This window comes from Otolemur garnettii, unplaced genomic scaffold (genome assembly GCF_000181295.1).
Source record: "Otolemur garnettii isolate 467f Iridium unplaced genomic scaffold, OtoGar3 scaffold00007, whole genome shotgun sequence".
Taxonomy (NCBI): domain Eukaryota; kingdom Metazoa; phylum Chordata; class Mammalia; order Primates; family Galagidae; genus Otolemur; species Otolemur garnettii.
In genome coordinates, this window is record NW_003852402.1 from 27,054,557 (window position 1) to 27,075,471 (window position 20,915).

Sequence of the window (20,915 nt, forward strand, 5' to 3'; positions counted from 1 at the left end):
TGTTCTTAAAGGAGACTCTTGAAACTAAGACTGTCTCACCTACAAATGTGAAGAACAACTTGGGTGTTATAAGACAAAGTGCACTGATCAATACACCATCAGATCTGTTATGTCAGCACAGAAATAAAGACATAAATATGAACACCAATAGATGTCATAACACTGGAGAAAACAGCTGCATACATACCTGGATGGACGTGATTCCTCTCCCTGTAATAAATTAAAAAAACATACATGTTAGTTTTGCTCAAACCCATCTCAAATTTTAAAGCAGACATCTTGAAAGGAGAAACAATTCACTCTCCTAGTTAAAATGTTTTGGATGTTTTGGGGGGAGGGAAGGATTAGAAATTTGTATAATTGGCTTTTTCTCTCCCTTTTAAACCAGTTACCAGCAGGTTGTCTTTATATGGAGCGTGTTTGCAAGAGGCCACTATTAACATGGTCCAGTGCCGGGCACATCTTTGGTAGTCTGGCCTTTGGTGGGCCTTTGTTGTTGTTGTTAAAAAGGCCCAGGCCAGGTTTGAATCTGCCAACCGTGGTGCATGGGGCTGACACTCTAACCACTGAACTACTAGGTGGGCCCTTTCTTAAAGTGCCTTCAAGGATTAGAAGAAAGTGAGCTGGACCTCTGTTTTATCTCCTCCCTAAATTGCTACACCCTTTTAACCTGAGAGCCAAAATTTTTTGAGAGTATGTGTTCCCTTGGTAGTGACTTCTTTACCATCTCCTATCACAGGATCTTGGCCTTTGGGGGCACGTGGTAACCCCAGAAACCTAGTTTGGTTTGTGGACCCCTAAGTGAGAGGCAGGGGCTGAGAGCTCTGTCACCTGAGGACCAGGGCACCGCAGCGTGGGTCTGGGTGGTGAGTGGGCTTCTTGCCCCGGAAGAGAGGCCTGGTGAAGAGACTCCTTGTCGGTGGATTGAAGTTCAGGAAGGACGCACTGGTCAGTGGGCCTGGTCTGGAGCTTGAATGAGTCAGCTGTATCCAGGGTCTGTTCAGGGTCTGAAGGAAGTTTAGAGCGAAGTCTCCAGGACGACAGGGAGTGTGGAGGAGCCTCTGGGTGTCCAGGCAGACTCTTAGACAGGTAATGTGTGCAGCCTACAGACTCTCCCCAGCTTCCCCAGGTGGGCACCTGCAAGCCTTCTTGCTGAGGCAGTGAGTGTAACGTCCCACAGCCACTGCCCCGTAACCTCCTCAGAGTGGGAGAGGTGGAAATTCGGCCTGGGGCTTGCCGGTCAAACTGGAGCAGCCAGCCCTGGCTCTCACAGTGCCTTTCAGACAGGCTCCTTGCGGGGTGCTGAGGAGAGGGTACAACGTCTGGGCACAGCACCACCGGGCAGGATGACGCCTGCTTCTCCAGGAAGCTAAGAGGACCCGTTGCCGGAAGCTTCCAGGGCACATCGTCCGAATTGCTCTTCTCTGGATCACACTGGGGTTGCTCGGTTTCTGTACCCAAGTTCTGTTCTTCCTCCGGGGTTTCTTTGCCCTTTTCCAGAGAATTGCAAGCAGGTTGTTGCATATTTAGTGAGGAATAGCAGACTGTGGAATCTGTAGCAAAGGAGGAAGACTGCAGTGAGAAAAAAAGGCATACGAAATTTCCAAGGAAAACCTCATAGGGGACAGGTAGGGCCCAGGTCACATTAGCATTCTTTATGCTTTGTAGATAATTAGCAAGACACCAGCCATCCCATCTAAATAGCATATTGAAATCTGTTTACTCTCTATTTAATTTCTCTTCCAAAATCCAAACAAAAAAGCCTTTAGAAACTTTGGTGACTTAAAGACACTTCTTGGAAACCACGAGCTCCTCTGACCATTTGATTATTCCATTTTGAGGGAATCAAACATACATTAAATTCTCCTTACCGTCTGCATCTGTGTATAGATGTACATACGCACTGGGTGCATTCCTGGGATATAAGAACAAGGAACATGAAGTATCAATTATCTTTGCCCATGTTTTGGAAAAATGACTTGCAGGTTTGAAAAGTCCAGATGTCACTAGGTGCCCCAATGATTTCCAGGATCTACGCATTCGGAATTAGTTCCTGATTAAACTCCTCTCATACTGAAGCAAAGTTGATTCATGGAAGCGTCTTACGGCTCCATTGTTCTGTAGTTTCCCGCATGAAGACGCTATCGACATGTGGAAACACATCAGTCTTTGCCTGTCCTGTCCATTACTGCAGAATAGTTCACATTGGCTCATTAAAGGACTAGATGTGGGATTGTGGGAGAGAAGGTAGAATCTCTATGGACAGCGCGGAAGGTGGCTCAGACTGTGTACGATGGTAGATGGAACATCCGTCCTTCACATCCTGGGATCTCCAATAGTGGTTTTAACCCGGCCATCTGTAACCCTTTGGGAATGACCATATTTGGATAGCCAGATTTTGAGGGTGGCTAATAATTTATTTTTTTTAGTGTTATCTAATGTTAATTGCATTAACAACACTTTTCAGTAGAACTCTTTCCTTGAGTATACCATTTACTTACTTCTTCTTACTACTGAATACCAATAAACCTTGTCCTCGAGACCTGACCTGGACTATCTCTCACAGTGCTTTCAGCACGATGATTGCTATGCTTACCGTTGTTCACTGCCAAATACAATGACTATTCCGTGTTCCTATAGCTTCTGATAATTTCCCCCGCACCGCATGGCCCCACACTGGTACCGTACTCCCTAATTTTTATTCATTCCTTCCATTACATTCTGCGTACTTGCCCCTGGCAACCATTCTCTCTTTGTTTCTCTTAATCTGTTTCAGACACAGAAGTCTAACAACCTCATGTAGAAAGAATCAATAGGCTCTTAGATTTAGTCTTATCAGTAAGGAGGAGGAGCCCAATGTTGTAACATGACGTTGATTTGGGGACTCTCTGCCTCTCATGCTTACTTCTTTTGAATTTACTTCTCTCATTTTGTGTACGTACAAATGAAATTAGCTGGTATCAGACTTCAGCCCAGAAAGTCGCTCAAAAACACCAACTAAAGTCAATACAACTCTAATGTACAAAAAAAATCTGAAATTCTTAATGTTGGCTTGACTTGAATATTTTTTGTTACAGAACTGAAATGCACCAGGTATCCTTGGGCAGGGGTGGTGGAGGCCAGCGGGTCGTACCAGCTGGAACACTGACTTACCTGTAGTTAAGGTGAGGCTGAACTAGTCATGTTTTTAGATGGGTAATTTCTGGCTGCTGCTTTAGAGGTTGCTGTCAACTTAGCTGGAGAAGAATGCGGAGGTCTGTTCCGAGCACTGATAAAGTTCTGCACTGCTGCTTCGGGGAGGGGCCAGTTCCTCATTCTCCCCACAAACAAGTGTCTGAGCTGAGCATCAGCGTTACAGGCACTTTCATGCAGATATATGCCCCGGGCTTTCTGTTATTTTTTTCTCTTAGAGGATTGTCCAAGTTTTAGGCAGCAACAATGTTAAAGAAATTCCAGCTGCTCACCTAGGCATTTGCATAATGGTCAGATCAGCATCCTTCGTCTGTCTTTTTGGACTGTTGTCTCCTCTTTTGAGGGGGTAGGATACACCTTTGAGTTTCCTTTCTAGTTGTCTGGTAGGAGGTTTATTCATATCCAATAGGATTTAAGTTATGAAGTATTATTTGTCCGTATCGTAAACATTGGAACCAAGAAATAGCAGCTGCTGACGTGACTCACCGCAGACACGGAGAAACTTTAAATACAGCAGGGCTTTGGGAGGAGGTTTGCAGAGAGGTATGAAGAGCCTGAGCCGGAGTAAACGGATCTGGTTTCTCTCCCAGTCTCACTGCCAACTCGCCGTGTGACCGAGGACAAGCCACTTCTCTGCCAGCCTCTGGGCAGCATTTATAAAAAGGGCATCAAAGCCTCCCTCATGGGCTTATTGCAGGAATTAAATGAAATAATGGCTGAGGCTCCAGGGAGGCCCTCTCTGAATGACTACGCCTCATCGCTCCCGTAAGGAGACAGGCAGTTCATCCTGTTCTCCTTTCTGATGAAAAGACTAAATCAATATATAATCATTGTAAAGAAAAGTCACCAGCCTTTGACCTCCCAAGCCTTAAGAATCCAGCAAGCCCCCACCCACACTGTTCGGGAAACCATCTCCTTCTACTAGAAATGAAACCACATGGATTAATGATTCACTGATTCTAATTAGACCTGGAAAGACCAGCAAAACGAGACCGAGAGAAGCCGGTAGCAACAGGATCTGGACAAACAGCGCAAGGAGGAAACCCAGAGAGCAGCTGAAAGTTGCCTTGACTACCTGTGGAAGGGTCTGGGGCTGAATGTGACATGGTCCAGATGGGCGCTGATCATCCCCAGAGTCCGCAGAAGCACAGAGCAAGCTGCCAGGCGAGGGCTGGGAGCAGCAGGTGCCACACCTGGGACAATGGGCCATGCCCGGCTGAGTGCAAGCAACACTGATAGGAGCTGAAATGAGGAACTGGCCTCTCCCCTCCTTAGAGACCTTTCTGGTCATTTGTTTATGAAAAGCCTGAAGGGAAGCAGGTGAGGAGTCTAAGCTGTGGAGAAGTAGTTAGGTGACAATGGCTGATCCAGCACGGGTCATCAGAAACGATGCAAAAACGTGGCATTTTACTTCCCTTTAGTGTTCAGTAACCATCGCTGATTGTTCAGAGAGGCAGTTCTAGGGTTCTACTCAGTTTATTTTCTCTGAAGCTGTGAGAATCATTCTCTGGAGCCTTACTTGCTTCCTACCTGAAAACATTTTGTGTTGATCTATTTTATTAATGGGTGGCTTTGATAAGCCTTGAATCATAGAGGAGGTGATTGCTGTACAAGGGAACAAATTTGTGAGCATTAGTTTTGAAATAATTAAAATGCAAATAGAAAAGCATTTGTATCTGCCAGCATTCTCATCAGATCAGTAGCCCCGAGAACATGTATTGGGTGTCTAGGTAGAGATAATGCATCTTTATGCAGTGGTGAAAAGTTTCTGTAGACTTCATCAGAACAAATTCAAACTAATTCTAATTAAGTCTAACTCACTGAAATATGCATGGCTTGGAATCGTTACAGATACTTATTGTGAAGGCTCCTTAAGGTCCGTGATTGTCAAAGCCGGGTAGATAGGCCCACAGATCAACATCCCTTAGGAACTTGTTACAAAGGCTAATTCTCTTCCCCAGCCCCCCCTCAGGAACTCTGGGGTTGGCAGAAGAAGTTTATGTTTTTAAAAACCCTTCCAGGAGATTTTTACAGTTATGAAAATTTGAGAACCGCTGCCTTCGGAAAAATTTAAGAAGGCCTAATTTATAGATGCTGGCACTGTGATAGCCTTTGCTTTAGTTTCTTTAATTCTCTCCTGTCGGTCTCATTAGAACACCATTTCTTAGAACTTTGAAAAATGACTTAATCTCCTCCCTCACCCTTACTGCACCATCACTACCACCAACAGATGTGAAATGTTAGGAACATCTATTTCGCCAGCAGCGAGCCTGCGTCAAACAGTCTGAGCTGCCAAGGCTGTCTCAGAATGACGTGCTTCATCTACCAGCGCCCTCCTGCATGGTGACTGTCTATCAGACTGTCTCTTCCAGGGGGATAAAGGTGATGGAATATTTGATCCTAATGCAAAACTTTCTGACCTCTGGTTGTAACTTGAAGAAGAAAATTAAGAGTCTTACAGAAAGGTCACAAAGGATTATCAGGACAAAATAGTGCCACTTTGACCTGATCTGTCAAGAAGACGGGGACAGGGAGGCATTTTGGGTGGGAAAGGGGGTGCCCGAGGGTCAGCTTCTATTTCAAGATCCAGGGCAACCCCACTGGCAGCAAAAGTGGCCTTTTACATCTCAATATGACATGCGGTTTCTCTCTCATTCTGAAGGGGGGCAGAATTTTTTTACCTACTCTCTGTGGTTCTCAAACAGGATGTTTTGGTTGAGGGGACGGTCACCTGGGATATGCCCCACTTGGAGTTCTAAAGACTGAATATTCATATCTGAGGCTGCAAGCTTTGGACTGAGCCTTTGGATTTGAGCCTAAAACATTAATCCAACATTAGAAATTAGGAGATTTTATAGAAACATTTAGATTGTAAGTTTTCTTTTACCTTTTATTCAGATTAATCAATCTGGCCACACTCCCTTCATATCCCCATTCTCTCCTGTGTATCAAAGGACTGGATCTGAGAACTGGCTCCCTGTATGATATTGGACTAGCACCAACCAGTTCACCACAGTCTCTGCCACTCCCTATAGTCTCCCCAACACAGGATAAAGTTGTTGCTATTGATCATTGTGCTGGTGGGGTTTCATTTCTTCTAGAAGCATGAGAAGTAATGGCCTCAAACTGGAAAGAATCCCAAGACCCATTTGAATAAGATGTCCATCACCAACAGATAAATGAACACATTGACATAGATGTATTTCTATAATGGATCTACTCTGAAATATCAGGTTTAGTAGAAGAAGCCAGACTTTTGATTCCATTTACGTTAATGTCAAGAACAGGTAAAGCTTATCCGCGGTGTTAGAAGTCAGAGTAGTGGTTTTAACTTTGAGGGGAAGGTGGTGACTGCACGTCGAGAGTCTCCCTTCTGGGATGCTTTTAGGTTTGATTTTCGAATCTGAGTGCTGGAAGCAGAGTGTATTCTCGCAGCGGAAGCTTGTGCCCAGTGCACTTCTCTTAATGTACATGTGGTTTTATGTTCATGTATGTTTTGCTTCAATAAAAAGTGTTCTTTAAAAATTGTGTCTGTGTCAAAAGATGGCATTCTGGTTTGCTTACTTTTGGGCTTTGAATTGGCAGATTTCTAAAAAACTATTTTCTTTCTAATTGTTTTGAAGAAGTATGATTTTTATGAGAGCTTCTTTTTAGGTTTTAGGGTTATGGAACTCCAACAATTCCATATTTCAGGTGACTAATATCTTGTTAATATCTGAGCCATCTTAGAATTGTTTACCTTATTCTTAGGACCTGCAAGCTATTTAACTAGGCCCCATAGCTGTTCTATTTGCTATTCCTTATAGAGGGATAGCCTGATAGCCTTAATTGCCTGGCATTGATTTATGGTCAAGAAAAGGTCAGACGGGGTTCCATAAAGTAACATGTGGCTTTATACCAGAACATCTCCAATGGAATCTGTTTGGAAGGAAGAAATGAGAAAAATGAAGTTGAATCACCAGATTTAAATTTTTTTTTTTTTGAGATAGACTCACTTTGTCACCTTCTGTAAAGTGCTCTGGTGTCATAGCTCACAGTAACCTCTAGCTCTTGGGTCCAAGCAATTCTCTTGCCTCAGCCTCCCAAGTAGCTGGGATTGCAGGCACTCGCCATAATGCCTGGCTATTTTTAGGGATGGGGTCTCACTCTTGCTCAGGCTGGTTTTGAACCTGTGAGCTCAGGCAATCCACCTGCCTTGGCCTTCCAGAGTGCTAGGATTATAGGTGTGAGGTACCACACCTAGCCCGGCCTTACCAGATTTAATTTAATTTAATTGCTCAGCAAGTTTGGAGACTAAGTGACAAGGATCTTCAGTGATTTTCAACTAGTGTGCCATGAAAAATTTTAAAGATCATTAATTAAATTATTTTCGAAAGAAGTTCAAAGCACAGTAAGTATATTCTTTTTCTTCTTCTTCTTCTTTTTTAAATGTGTTTTCTTTTATTTATTTATTTACTTATTTATTTATTGAGACAGAGCCTCAAGCTATCCCCCTGGGTAGAGTGCCATGGCATCACAGCTCACAGCAACCTCGAACTCCCGGGCTCAAGCGAGTTTCCTGCCTCAGCCTCCCAGGATGCTAAGACTACAGGCACCTGCCACAATGCCCGGCTATTTTTTTGGTTGTAGCCATCATTGTTATTTGGCGGGCCTGGGCTGGATTTGAACCTGCCACCTTAGGTGTATGTCGCTGGCGCCTTAGCCACTTGAGCCACAGGCGCTGAGCCATCTTTTTCTTCTTTTTAACTCTTTTTTTAATCAATGGAATGAAAGTGTGCTGTGGAAGTTTAACTGTAAGTTCAAGTGTGCCATGAGATTAAAAAGGGTTGAAAAACACCTGATCTAGAGGCACAGCTATAGCCACAACCAGCCTATGAGCTGTGTGCCCTGGCACTTATTTGCAAGGACAGCCTACCCAGTCCTCTGCCTTCTGAGACTTTCTACCAGGAGCAGAGTGTGGGGCCTTCCCACATGGCTGCTATGGTGAAAGTGAGGGGTCCCAAAGGCCTGGGCTTCCCCCAAGTTCCCAGTATGGTCCTCCCTTCTGAGTCTTATGGGGGTGGGGGTTGGGAACTGGGAGTGGGAGCCATGAAACACTTGACCTTGGCTAAGCCAAACACACATTCTAAGCCCCAGGCTGTGAGGATTGGTGGAAGAGAAGGTCACATGACCTAAGCCAGGCCAATCGGTGTGCTTATCAGGGATTTTGCTGAGAATTCTGGGACAAAGACTCTTTTTCCTAGTACATGTGAAAGAGGAACAGTTCCCAGGCAGCAGTGGGAACTGCTGAGGCTATAGCAGCCTGTGGTAGGATATATCTGACATTGTGACAGGGAAAGTAAAGTTAAAGAAAACAAAACTGGGCTTTAGTGAATTCCTGAGTAGCTGAATCAGTTCTCAGACTCTAGAAAGACATTTCTCTGCATTTATGTTTCCCTAAGTTCCTAAATTTCCCTTATTGTTAAGATGCTTGGAGTCATGCTTTTCTTTGTTCACATCCAAAGCATCTTCACTGGTACAGAGGTGTCACTGGGCGGGGGTCTATTAGTTCCCTTTTCTACCTTCCAGAAAGGTTGCTCTTAGGAAAACGGCAGCTTTCAGCATTGCCCTTTGACCCAGGACCACTTAGACTCTATCAGAAGAATTAAGTCCTCTAGATTTCTGGACTCTAGTTGCACCAATCCTTCATTTCCAGTGGTCATACAGATGGTTTTCCAATGTGAATATTTTCCTGGCCCTGCATTAGTTCTCTAATGCTGCATAAAAATTTACCATGAATTTAGTGGCTCAACACAGCACACGTTTATTATCTCACACTTTCTGTGGGTCAGGGTCTGGCATAGCTTTCCAAGTCTCACAAGGCTCCAATCAAGGTATTGGCTGGACCATGGTCTTTTCTGGAGCTCAGGGTGGGGATAGGGATACTTCTTCAAAGAGTCTCACATGATCAAAGAATTCAGCTCCTTGAGGTGATAGGATTGAGGGTCTCAGTTCCTAGGCACTTGCATTTCCCTGCCATGGGTTCACCCCAGAGCTTGCTTCTGGAAGGCCTACAGGACAGTCTTGCCCTCTAGTTTTGGACTGGAGAGTGGGACAATCATTTCAATAGTAATTGAGTTTTTCTAATTGGTACATAGCTAGGCTAAAACATGTTCTTGGCCTCTAGCACCATGGCCTCCTTTTACTCTGTCTTGGGGACGTCAGATTGGCCTGAAGAATGGTTTGAAGTGTTACTGAGGGATAGAAGCCAGTGTGGAAAACTGAAATTAAACCAAGAAACTGGGCATCGTAGAAACCCAGGAAGCAGGAACAGCTAAGGTGTCCCAATTCCTAAGGCTGCCCCTGGCTCTCCACCAGCCCATCTGTGTTTGCCCACACTCCAGGGCAGCAGGGTGGGGTTTATTTCTTCTGTTGGACTGCACGGTGGGCTGCTCTGCATTTTACCTTGAGACTCAGCAGAGGCTCACGGTAATGCTTAGACTTACGTGAATGTGTTCGTTCCGTTGTTGAACTGAGCCAGCAGCAAACGTTCTACCTTGCAAAGGGAGGAGATGAGACTTAGGTGTAAAATTTATTTCCGAGTGGTGCCGGAGTCCTGTTGATAGACATTTCGCCCCGTTCAACATAAAGTGACTCCTTTGTCAGAACTCTAGCTGTGAAGAGGTTAATACCAGCAATAATAACCTTGGAAATGAGTTTCGAAAGCTCCATAAGGAGAACATAAATGTGTGGATTTTATTTTTTAAGTGTAATAAAGATAGTGCAGATAATTAGGCTGAAAATTACCCTGGTTTTGGTTCTTCTTTGTCATTGAGGACCCACTGTAAAATTTCATCCATTTGCCTGTGATCTCTGTGCCTGTCATAATTCTGCAAGGATTATGTCCAAATTATCTCCGCAGTAGCCAATCGTGGTGTTACAAACAGGGAATTAAGACTTCAGGAGGTAAATAAACAGAGACAGCAGGAGCCCCGAGAAGCAGAGAGGCATAAACCTTCTGCTCTCCTGAAAATGCTTCTGAGGACTGAAAGAAAATGCAAAGAAAAGAAAGAAAACCCGGCTTGTTCTGTAAAGCCAGCACTCTCCGTGGAAGGAACGTGATTCCATTTTCTCAGATGACACCCGTGAACCTTTCTCAAGCAAGAGAAGGCACGAATCACTGTCACATTATGTATAAATAATGTGCCGAGTGTGCAGTTTTTTCAAAGTGCAATGCACATTAGTTCCTATACAATCCAGGGTCATTGTGTAAAGAGAGAGTCATCTTTTATGACCACAGAGCACTTTAACCCATTTCATGTTTTGTTTTCTTTTCAGGAAGGAATATGTCTTTAGATTACAGTTTAGAGACGACAAGAAGCAGAAACTGATTTGTGCCTCGTGTTCCCTGGTGAAAGCATCGTCAGCACGCAAGGTTGACCACATCACACTGGATAGTTAAATGATCACTTCCATTTCCTCGGTCTTTCAGCGGACGTTGCTGTATTGATTGCTGTACATTTTGTTTAACCCTGGGAGTGCCCTCTGTGCCTGGTTAAGCCCTTCACACCTTCCCAACTCAATCAAATTAACTTAGGAAAGACTTTATGGGTCTCTTTTGCACGGTCTAAAAAAACCAATGACTTATATTCTTATTTTCTGCATTTCATGGATAAGGAGAATTTTTTTTGATGTAGTATACTTTGACTTTAAGACTGCATTTAACAAAGACTGTCGTGTTAAGCTGTCTTTTAGGGAAGAAGAGGAAATATGGCTAAATTGGTGTTTAAGCAGGTTGATTGGGATCACCTGTATTCCAGAATCTCAAATAGTCAGTGTGAGGGCAGGCTATAGTGAATAATTACTCATAAAAATATCAAAATAGTTTGACAAAAAACGGTGTGCACATTTTTTTTTTTCTTTTGGCAGATTTTGGCTGGGGCTGGGTTTGAACCTGCCACCTCTGGCATCTGGGGCTGGTGCCCTACTCCTTTGAGCCACAGGCACCGCCCCAGGGTGCAATATATTTTTTTTTTTCACTTAGCAATATGTCTGTGCAGTCTTTGATGTCATTAGAAAAAAAAACTGTAGAATATATATAATCTCAACTGCTGATATATTTATGGGCTAATAATTTAATTTAGATTTCCAAGGCAGTGTAAATCAGACTAATAGCTTTTCAAATTTCTGTCTTTAAGAGCAAAAGAAAGCATTTCGGCACAAATATATACACATTTCTGCACAAATATATTATATATATATGTAAAATTAAGTGGTAAAGAGCAGTCCATGAAATTTTACTAAAACCAAGTACAGGAAAAGAAAACAGAAAAGATACAAGCTTAATTATTATCCGTGGTTGTGTTTGAGGAGGTGCTTAGTCAATTACAAGGCTGGTTGTTGCAGAGCGATTCTGTAATGATCCAATTGCAGGGAGACAGTTAGGGGATTATTTCAACAGCTAGTGCTGAAATGACTCTTCTTTGTTAGAAAACCACCTCAGTAAGGTATTTGTAGATAAAAGATGGTGCTCTCCATAGTAGCCAGGAGAGCCAAGGTAATGGTTATGATTCTCGGAATGAGGCCATGAGATTAATGCCTTTGTGCTTTTGAGAAGAAAAATGGAAAGATAAAGAGAAGACAGAAAAGGGGGTGGGAAGGTGAGTGTAGGTAGAAAAAAATCAGCCGTATATGGCACAGTTGGCTTTCTTGGAGTAGGAAGTGGCTCATAAAGTTCCTTGATGCTCATTGGTATGTGAAGAACAGAAAAATCTAATGTTTAACCTGACCCTGAAGTTCAATTTGAAGTGGCGTGTACTACTGGGTGCAAACCTCTCCTTTGTCAGCCATCAGCAAATTTCACTACAGCCAGAAATCTTGTGGGTTGTGGTTGTGGTGCACTGGATATGTGTGTATGTTTGTATGGAAGCTAAGAAGGGGCTGAGTTTTGTGTCCCAGTTGCAGTGATACCAAACCGAGTTGGTACAGGCAGCACAGGGGTCTTTAATGCCTTCCTTGTTTGGGAGTCAGACTTGAAGGCGGAAATATGGAAGTCTTACTTGTCCCCATTTCTCAGGAAAAGTTGAGTTATTCCCCCAAGGCCACACAAGGAAAGAGTGGATTTTGTGGCACCTGTGGCTCAAGGAGTAGGGCGCTGGCCCCATATGCCGGTGGTGACAGGTTCAGACCCAGCCCTGGCCAAAAAAAAAGAAAGTGGATTTAGGAATTGAACCCAGGTCCTATGTCTCCAGACCTCCTTAATCATTAGGTCATTCTCATATAGCCTTTTGACCCAGCTCACCACTGGAGGCTGGCATGGGGTGGTAGGACTCAGAAGCATCATGATGATGGCAGTCTTCTCCTTGTCTTGTCCAACGACTCCATTCTCTTCTGATGAGAAGCAGGAAGACATCATGTACTTCTCTGGAGGCTCTGGGACCATCCAAACAGGCCTTTAAAACACCCAGCGTTTCCCAGGAGGGACCGTTTACAACAGCCTCCAACTCCTTGGGCTTGTTGCCCCTCCAGTTTATATCAGGGGCTTTGATGAGCCCTTTGATCCCGCAGCCAGGTGGACAGGCCAGGCTAATGGTGCGGGTTCCAGCTCCCTGTGGTCGTGAAGCTCTCTTGGCGAGCTTTTCCCACGTTGCTGTGCTCAGAGTGCAGCAGAGGAATTGCAGAGCTGGCGAAACCTTGCAGGGTACTTGTTCCCAGTCCCCTCATTTAGCAGCTGTGCATGAGCAAGCAGGCCGTTCATCTGCACTGCTTCGCCTTGCTGTCAGTGCTAACCTGGCTGGCTGGAGCCGTCTCATTTGTGTAGATGGCTATAATGGGCCCAAGTGATGCATTTTGGGGGAGGGGTCAATCTGGTGACAGTTTCATACACAATACGTGTATCACACAGGCAATGTGATTGCCAACGCATGGACGCTAGGGTCTCTTTGCCTCATTTATCTGGACACTGTACCTGCTTCCTCCTCTTGTGCTGCTATTGGCATGGCAAAGTCCGTATATGGAAAATCATTCGTATTCCAGGAGGTTGTAAGTATCACCACAGTGATCAAGTAAGTCCTAAGATCCAAATTCTTATCATTGTCCAAATATTAACTGGGAAAAAATAGAGCTACTTTGAGGGAAGGGACTGAGTGTGTGTGTGTGTGTGTGTGTGTGTGAAAAGGAATGTTATCATTCTTTATTCATGGTGATCCTCTCTCTGAGTCTCTGGGAAAGAGGGGTGGATTAATTGCCTTTTTATAGTAGGGTTAATTTACAGAGGATCATTTATTTCCTCTTTTCCAGTGCCAAATGCGGTCATGAGCTTTTCAGAGCTTGACAGTCAAGTTCAAAAAAATGGGAAAGAGGGAGCATTTCTCTGAAAAGAGTATTTCTCTATACGAAGAAGATAAAATTGGGGAGAGGTCATTATAATGAAGAGGTGACAGTCATTGAAAATAACTCTTAATGACCAATCAGTGGTGAGGTAGCTTTTAATGATTTCTGTTTCCCTATGTCTATTTTCATGTTCTGTTAGGAAATAAATTATCCTGCATGTTGCAGATGTGCTCCATTGATATTTAGTAAAGCAAAGCTGGTTTGCATTCTTTTTCTGCTATAGTGCTTACCATTTAACCCTTACTGTAGAATAATGACTTTAAAGTCTCTCAGAATAAAGACTCATCTTTCCAATGCTGTACTGTTCATTTATTCATATCATGGAGCTGATAGTTTGTGTCAATATATAAAAGAAAATATAGGGCGGTGCCTGTGGCTCAAAGGAGTTGGGCGCTGGCCCCAAATACTGGAGGTGGTGGGTTCAAACCCAGCCCCAGCCAAAAAAAAAAAAAAAAAATCTGCCAAAGAAAATATATTACCTATATGTGTAGATATATAGATTGGAGGAAGAAAAGAAACACACATACAAGAATCTTACTCTTTTTTTTTTTTTCAGATAGAAGTATGTCTATTATAGAACGCTTTGATCAGTTAACTTCTTATTTTGTTTTTTCCAAAGAATCTTACTCTTATAATTAAGCAGAGGCCATCAGATTTGAAGATGGAGATGCAGGATATCAATTTTGCTCTTGTAGAAGGGGCAGGTGCCTGGCCAGACAGAGGGCACATCAGGACAGTGAAGGCAGAACTTCTTACCCTTCAAATCTCACGGAGTCAGCTGAAAATGTTTCCCCATCCTGTCTCCCACTGCATCAGGGACCTGCGAAGTTCCACGATCCCTGCGCTGTGTGTGTAGGGAGAACATTAAAAGGTGATGGTGCCGAGAAGAATTTGAAGTCGCCATTTGGTGCCCAACCATGAAAATTGTTTCCCATTGTATTAGTTACCTATTTCTATACATCTAGTGACCCCAAAACACAGTGTCTTCAAACAACACACAGCTGTTATCTCACAGTTTCTGTGGGTCCCAAATCCAGGTGTGGCAAGGCCTCTCTGACTCGGAGTATCCACAAGGCTGCAACCCAGGTACTGTCTGGCGCTCTGCTCCTCTCATGGCTCGAGTGGAAATGGTTTTGCTTCCACAGTCACCTGCACGGCTGCTGGCAGCCTCGGGTCCTTCCTAAATGGTACTTACTCATGACATGGTAACTCTTACCACAGGGCAGCTTACAAGGAGGCTGGCTTCACCGAGAGCTGGGGAGCAACCCAGAACAGGGCCAGCATGTAGGCCAGAAGCCACAGTCTTCATGAACCCAAACTTGATGGGGCATCTTATCACTTTCACTATATTCTAATCTCAGAGGTGAGTTAACAGGTCCAGTGTATACTCAGGAGGAGGAGATTACAGAAGGGCATGAACACCAGGAGGTGGGGACAGCTGGGGACCCATCTCAGAGGCTGCTGACTCTGCCAATGGATCCAGAGTGATTACATGTTGCTTAATGTGTGATTAGTCTCCTCAAATCACAGAGCAGGGGAGCTCAGGGAGGGAACTGGAGGCCCAGAAGCACCATGGATCCTACTTTGTGAACCCCTCATTGTTTCGTCCTCTGAGACAATCCAAGGGAAGCAAACATGGGATTTAGATCGAGCTGCTGTAACTGTGTGTCCAGGCCTCGGCTCGTATTCCAATTCTGAAGGTCACGTCCACAGCCGTATGGGGTGGCTGGCATGGCGGGGAGTCAGGCAATGGTGCAGTGTCCTCTCGGTGGTGGTGGCCAGGCAGGAGGCCACGCAGCTTGGGAAACGCAGCTCGGCCATGCACATAGGACTGGGCCACTGAGAGTCCTTCCTAGCCCCTCAGAATCAGAAGCACAAACTTGTAGATAACATTACATAACAGCTGTAATTGCAGCCAAAAAGTCTTTCTTTGAGAAACTGATTCATTTCACGGAGACCAGACCAGACCTGTGGATTTGCTTACTGACAGCAATTTAAGGCAGCAGAGCAGGGCAGTTAGAAGTGAGCTGGGTTTGAGTGCTCTCTTATTAACTGGGCAAATGTAGATATGTCAATTAAAATCACAAAGTCTCACTTTTCTCACCTGTAAAATGGGGACATTGTCAGTATTCTCCCCCCCCCCCCCCCAGTAAACGTGGATGCCATCTATGATCACTTGTGTAAAGGGCTGGCCTTCCATGCTGTGGTTGTTAGAGTATGACTGAGGGAAATGCATTTCCTGTTCCTCATTCTTTTTTTTTTTTTTTGCAGTTTTTGGCTGGGGCTGGGCTTGAACCCTCCACCTCCGACGTATGGGGCCAGTGCCCTACCGCTTTGAGCCACAGGCGCTGCCCACCCTTCCCCTATTCTTTAGTAGAAGGAATTTTATTCTACTAATGGGATTTTCACTCTCATAGGAAAGGAAGACCTTTCTTCTACCCTCTTTCTGACCTTTACTCCTTCCCTCCTAGAACAGAGGAATGTTTTCTGACTGGTGATGGGGGAGAGGAACTGAGCATGCTCAGTCTTTTGGCTTTGCCTCTGCAGAGGGAGTATATTTTCATTTGCTTTCTACTATATTGAAAGCTTATCTAGGCAGATTCTGCCCTGATCTGGGGGAACCAGACAGTTTCACAGGGACAAGTTCTTCTTTATCTGGGGGAATATTCAAGAAACCCAATGTGATGACATAGTCTAATCCACGCATTATCAGTAACAAACTTGCTAGCTTGATCTTCGTTTATCTGTATTTTTCAATGAATTTCACACAAATAGAAATATTAATGGTATCATTCCTCCTGTTCAGTCAGTTGTGCATACTGGCTCAGATACGTGTTAAGGTAAAGACGGTGCTGAGAACATCCATCCACCTTTCCAAAACAAATTTAACCCTTTTCTGCTTCTCTGGGGAGCTTTTGCCCTTCTGTGGATGATTCAGGCCAGATCTGGGGATTGAATTATCCAAGAGGCACTTTTCTTTATTGTCTATGTGGAGCATGTAGAGAAGGGTTGACTCCTGAAGGGTGACAGTGTTACTGCTGCAAGCCCAAGGCTTCCTGCAGTTACCCTCCTCCCAGGGCTGTGGGGGAGGAGCGGATATGAATACACCTGCCTCCTGTCACTGACAGGAGCTTGGTTAGGAGGCACAGCCGGGCGGCTGGCCAAAAGTACTTGATCATTAAATCTCCCACCTCCTGGTTTCTCAAATAAGAGTCCTTTGCATACAGAATCATGTCATCGTCTAGGAGCAAGCTGTCATTTCAACTCTTACTTTGTGGAAAAAACATTTTCTAAAATTAGCCACCCATGCTTGTCATAATTACAGCTTTCCCAAGCAGCCACACCTGACACTAGGGGAGCTTTCGCTGATGGCTTTAGAATGCCCTTACCTCCCATTTTTCAAAGCAAATCAGGAAAGGAAAAAAAATAAAACAGGGAAATTAATGACAAAGAATTTAAGATTCACATTGGATGACTTTAGTGTGTTTTTGCCTAAAACTACAAAAAAATACATTTTTACCTTTTAAAAATTTGGAGGGACTTTATGGGGGTAAAATGAGATAAAATATGTGAAGCACAGTGTCAGGCACCCAGAGCAAGTTTTCAATAAATAATAATAACATTATCAACAGAACTAGCATTGACAAGCCAGCCTCAAAGGCTATAGGGAAATTCTATGTGGGAGCCTGTCCTGAAGGGGTTTCAGGGAAAAGTTTCATTTCCATAGACATCTCAGTAGCAAGGATTCTTATGGAAGCCTAATCAATGTTTTCCAAACTGGTGTTCTGAGAACAAGACTTTAGGATATGATACTAGATGGCTTGAATTAGCAATCATAGGTGGCTCAAATTAACAAATGAAAGCCTGTGGTCAAGCGAATCTGTGACCACCTGCATCCCAGCTGCCCATCTGCCCTAGGTCTCCATGGTACGTATTTGGATTTCACAGCCTTTGAGACACCCCTTAGGAAAGAAAGCTGATTCCTTTTGCTTAACTCCGACTCTAGGAGAGGAGCCCCAGGCAGAGGCATTTTTGCAAAGGCAAATATGATCTTCCCACCTCCCTGCCCAACCCCTTTCAGTGGCTCTCCCCTGCTCTTGGGAGGGGGTACAATCTCTTCCTCATGGTCCGTGAAGCTTGGTCTGAGTGGTCCTGTCCCAGTCCTTAGCCTCAGTTCCCTTGGCACTGTCCTTCACTCTTGACACTGACCCTGCCATGGCCCTTCCTGTCACAGGGCTCTTAAACATCTTCCCTTGTTGAGAATTTCCCTTGTCCCCCTTTGCACTTGACCTATGACCCCCCTCACCCTGATCTTCCTTAGGCCTTGTGTCACTTCCTTAGGCCTCTACTCAACAACGCTGGCCCTTCCCAGAACAGGTGACCTCGGTGTTTACTCACTGCCTCTCACACCCCAATACTGTAAGACAGGTGAGCACGACCCTTCTGCCAGAATTCTGCCAAGAAGTTGGGGGTAATATGGGTTGCCTACAGGGCCTCCAGGGGAGGGGGGCAGTGATGTTCTATTTCTGTTGTTTTTGTTTTTGTCTTGTTTATTCTTATCAAGACATATTATTTTCAAAATATTTTCATCCTGGGAAAGGTGGGAGTACAAGGTAGAATGTGGCAAGGCATATAACCCAGAGAGATACATCTCAAGAAGGTCACGATCATTCACACTGCTCAGGTACTCTTCGCAAGCCAGACACCATTCTCAGCAGTTTTCAGCATTTATCTTACAAATGAGGAAACAAAGGACGGAGGTGACACATCTAATGGCACACTCCTTACAAACGATGGAGCTGGGACCTTAACCCAGGCAGCTTGACTTCTGAGCCTCCTATATTAAGATAGGAGTGGCTTCCCAGAAGAGATGGTCTTAAGGATGACATTGAACATTAGGCAGGGTTTGGACATCGGGAGTCTGGCAGTGATTGGGAGGGAGCATTTGAAAAGTAAAGGCAAAGGCCACATTTTAGAAGAGGCAGAGACTCAGAAGTTTCTGAGTTCAGCTGGAGGAGAGAGGCAGCAGGAACGGTCGAAAGATATACAACAGGTGTTACCAGACAAAGGGGGCTGGCTGCCTGTCACTGTCCAGCCAGTACTCAGAGATGGGGGATACATCCACCAAGCTTTATTATCAGAAGGGCAGCAATTCTGGAGAACAGTGAGAGTAGCCTCTCCAAGACTGTGCTGCCTCAGTTACAATTCTAATAGTTTTTATAATGGGTTACAAGGTATCAAATCTAGAACATTTTAACTATATCTAAATGAATCATCAAAGAAAACAATGTAAAAGTAGCCAAAGTCTAACAATGTACCAATTGTTAGAGTAACTTATACTCTCACAATATGCCAACACTTACTGTCTGTTACTACCTTCCTCAAAGTCTTTTGAGATAAAATCTTCACAATCGCGGCAAAACTTTACCTAGATAAACATGGAGAGTATGTGGGGAGAGAATATGGGCTGAGCAAACTAGGTGCTGCTGTCCCTCAGCTTCTCACACTCCATCTTGAAGGCCACTTTTCTGGCTTCACAGGGATGGCAGGCTGCGGCCAGAGCCTCGAGCTCTTGATTGCTGTGTGTTTAAAGCATCAAATCTGTTAGATCAGCTGCAATAAGTGAGAAAAGGTCTTCATTCAGGGCTGTGCAATATTAGAGTTGAGCTTCACTATGTCAGAAGGCTGTGGAAGCCACCCAGGGCAGACTGGATCGCACTTACTGTCCTGAGGTAATTGTTAGTAGTGTCTGCTTTTACTCTCAAAAGTGTCCTGGTTTGGATGAGAAATTAAATGGCTACCCCGTGTGGCCTCCCTTCGTGGGAGGTGGAAAAGGCCACAGGCTGGGGAAAAGGTTGTTGTAATCCCTAAAGGGAGTTTTGGACTAACGGAGTTTTTTGGAAGGGAGGGAATAAGCTGGATTCAAGTACGATGGCTGCACCAGAGTGATGCTATTTAACAAATATTGGAGTACTTAGGAGTAAGGAAGATTGAGGAATCACAGTGATTAAGGGTTTTCATGTGGCTGAGAGGTGGATGGTCATCCTTGTGACAGAAGGTGGGAGCGTAGGGACAGGAACAGGTTTGGGATGGAGGAGTGGATGGTGGTTCTGGGGTCTGGGCGTGAGTTGCTCACAGGGACAACTGGAGATGTGAAACCCGTCAATCCGACCCTGGCAAGCTGGGAGATGAGTCTCAGGACTGAAGACTCAGGCTTGGGGATCATGGCACAGCTAGTCCAATCCCGAGAGTGGCTGAGAGTAAAGCCTACCTCGTGTGCTTACTTATGTAACGTGTGCGTTTGCTCAGTAACACGGTTCCTACTACTTAGACAAATGTAGGGTGGGTTAAGACAGTGACCAGCAAAACCTCACCCACTCAAACTAGAGAGAAGAGAAAAATAATACAGGGGAGAGGGAAGAAGGTTTGCTGAAGTCACTGAAATATGGGAGAGAAAAAGGGGGCCAAGAAAGATCACGGAGAAACTCTTAGAGTGGGGGTCTGGGTGGGGAAGCAGCTAACGTCCTTGAAAACCCCCATTTTCTATCACCCTTGCTGCCAATTTTTCTGCCCAGCTCTGGAACGGCTCGGACCTTTTCTCATACATTCCCCAACTCCCCCTGGAGCCCAGGCTGAGGCCCACTCCCTCTGTAAGTGCCCCTCTCATTCGTGACTGGCCACCGTGCACTCAGAGGAGCAGAGGCGGGTGGAACGATGACAGACCCTCCCTCAATAAAAAATCGAGGCCAGTCACTTAGGGGAGCAGCAGCCTTTGAAGGGCCTGGCTTTTCCTCTTTCAACTCTTCTTTTGTGTCTGACTTACAGCTCTGTTTTCCCTTTAGAAACCGGCAATCACCTGGAACCTTCTTCAGGAAGCCAGGCCGCTAAACTGCAAAATGGTACGGACTTGCCCAGGGGAGACTCTGCTTATGGGAAAACTTTCCTCACTCCTCTCCCCGTGTCCTGTTCCCTTCCCTCTGTCTCACCTCCTCCCCAGACCTGAGGAGGGGATGCTCTCATGACCTTACACCATCTGCAGGCCTTCACTCTCTTCACGGTTTTCATAATGTCTCTCTAAAGCAGAGGGCATTAGGGGCCTACTGCAAAGTTTCTAATAATCATCCTCATGGTTATGGGGTCGAGACTTTCTGCCTAAATGTCTTTGGGCTTTGTGTCCTGGTGAGTACTTACAGCAACACAGTGTTCTTTGCAAGACTGATATTGCACATTTTGGCTTTGCAAAGGAGATTAGATCCAGCCCAGTGCTGCCAGCTAAGATGAAAATGGAGTGCCAACCCATGCCCCAGGGGCCAGAGACCAGAGATCTCCATTTCTACCCAAGGACTTGGGGG

General features: G+C 44.8%; 1 protein-coding gene across 1 annotated transcript; it reads right to left on the bottom strand.

Annotated features, from left to right (window-relative positions):
* Nucleotides 1-87: 87 nt before the first annotated feature.
* Nucleotides 88-12,613, bottom strand: CUNH12orf74 (chromosome unknown C12orf74 homolog). The gene is made up of 3 exons (XM_012814155.1): nt 12,473-12,613; nt 832-1,572; nt 88-210 (listed from the first exon to the last, which is right to left on the bottom strand). Exons 1-3 carry the CDS (start codon nt 12,611-12,613, stop codon nt 88-90), a joined length of 1,005 nt encoding a protein of 334 aa, XP_012669609.1.
* Nucleotides 12,614-20,915: the final 8,302 nt, after the last annotated feature.

Bases quoted from the DNA above. Each gene is read 5' to 3' on its own strand.
- CUNH12orf74 (XM_012814155.1), bottom strand. From the start codon at position 12,613: ATGGTCCCAGAGCCTCCAGAGAAGTACATGATGTCTTCCTGCTTCTCA. The intron at 1,573-12,472 runs GTGAGCTGGGTC...TTCTCACTGCAG, and splicing joins CCCCATGCCAGCCTCCAGTG to TCTTCCTCCTTTGCTACAGA. The intron at 211-831 runs GTGACAGAGCTC...AATTTATTACAG, and splicing joins TGCGGTGCCCTGGTCCTCAG to GGAGAGGAATCACGTCCATC.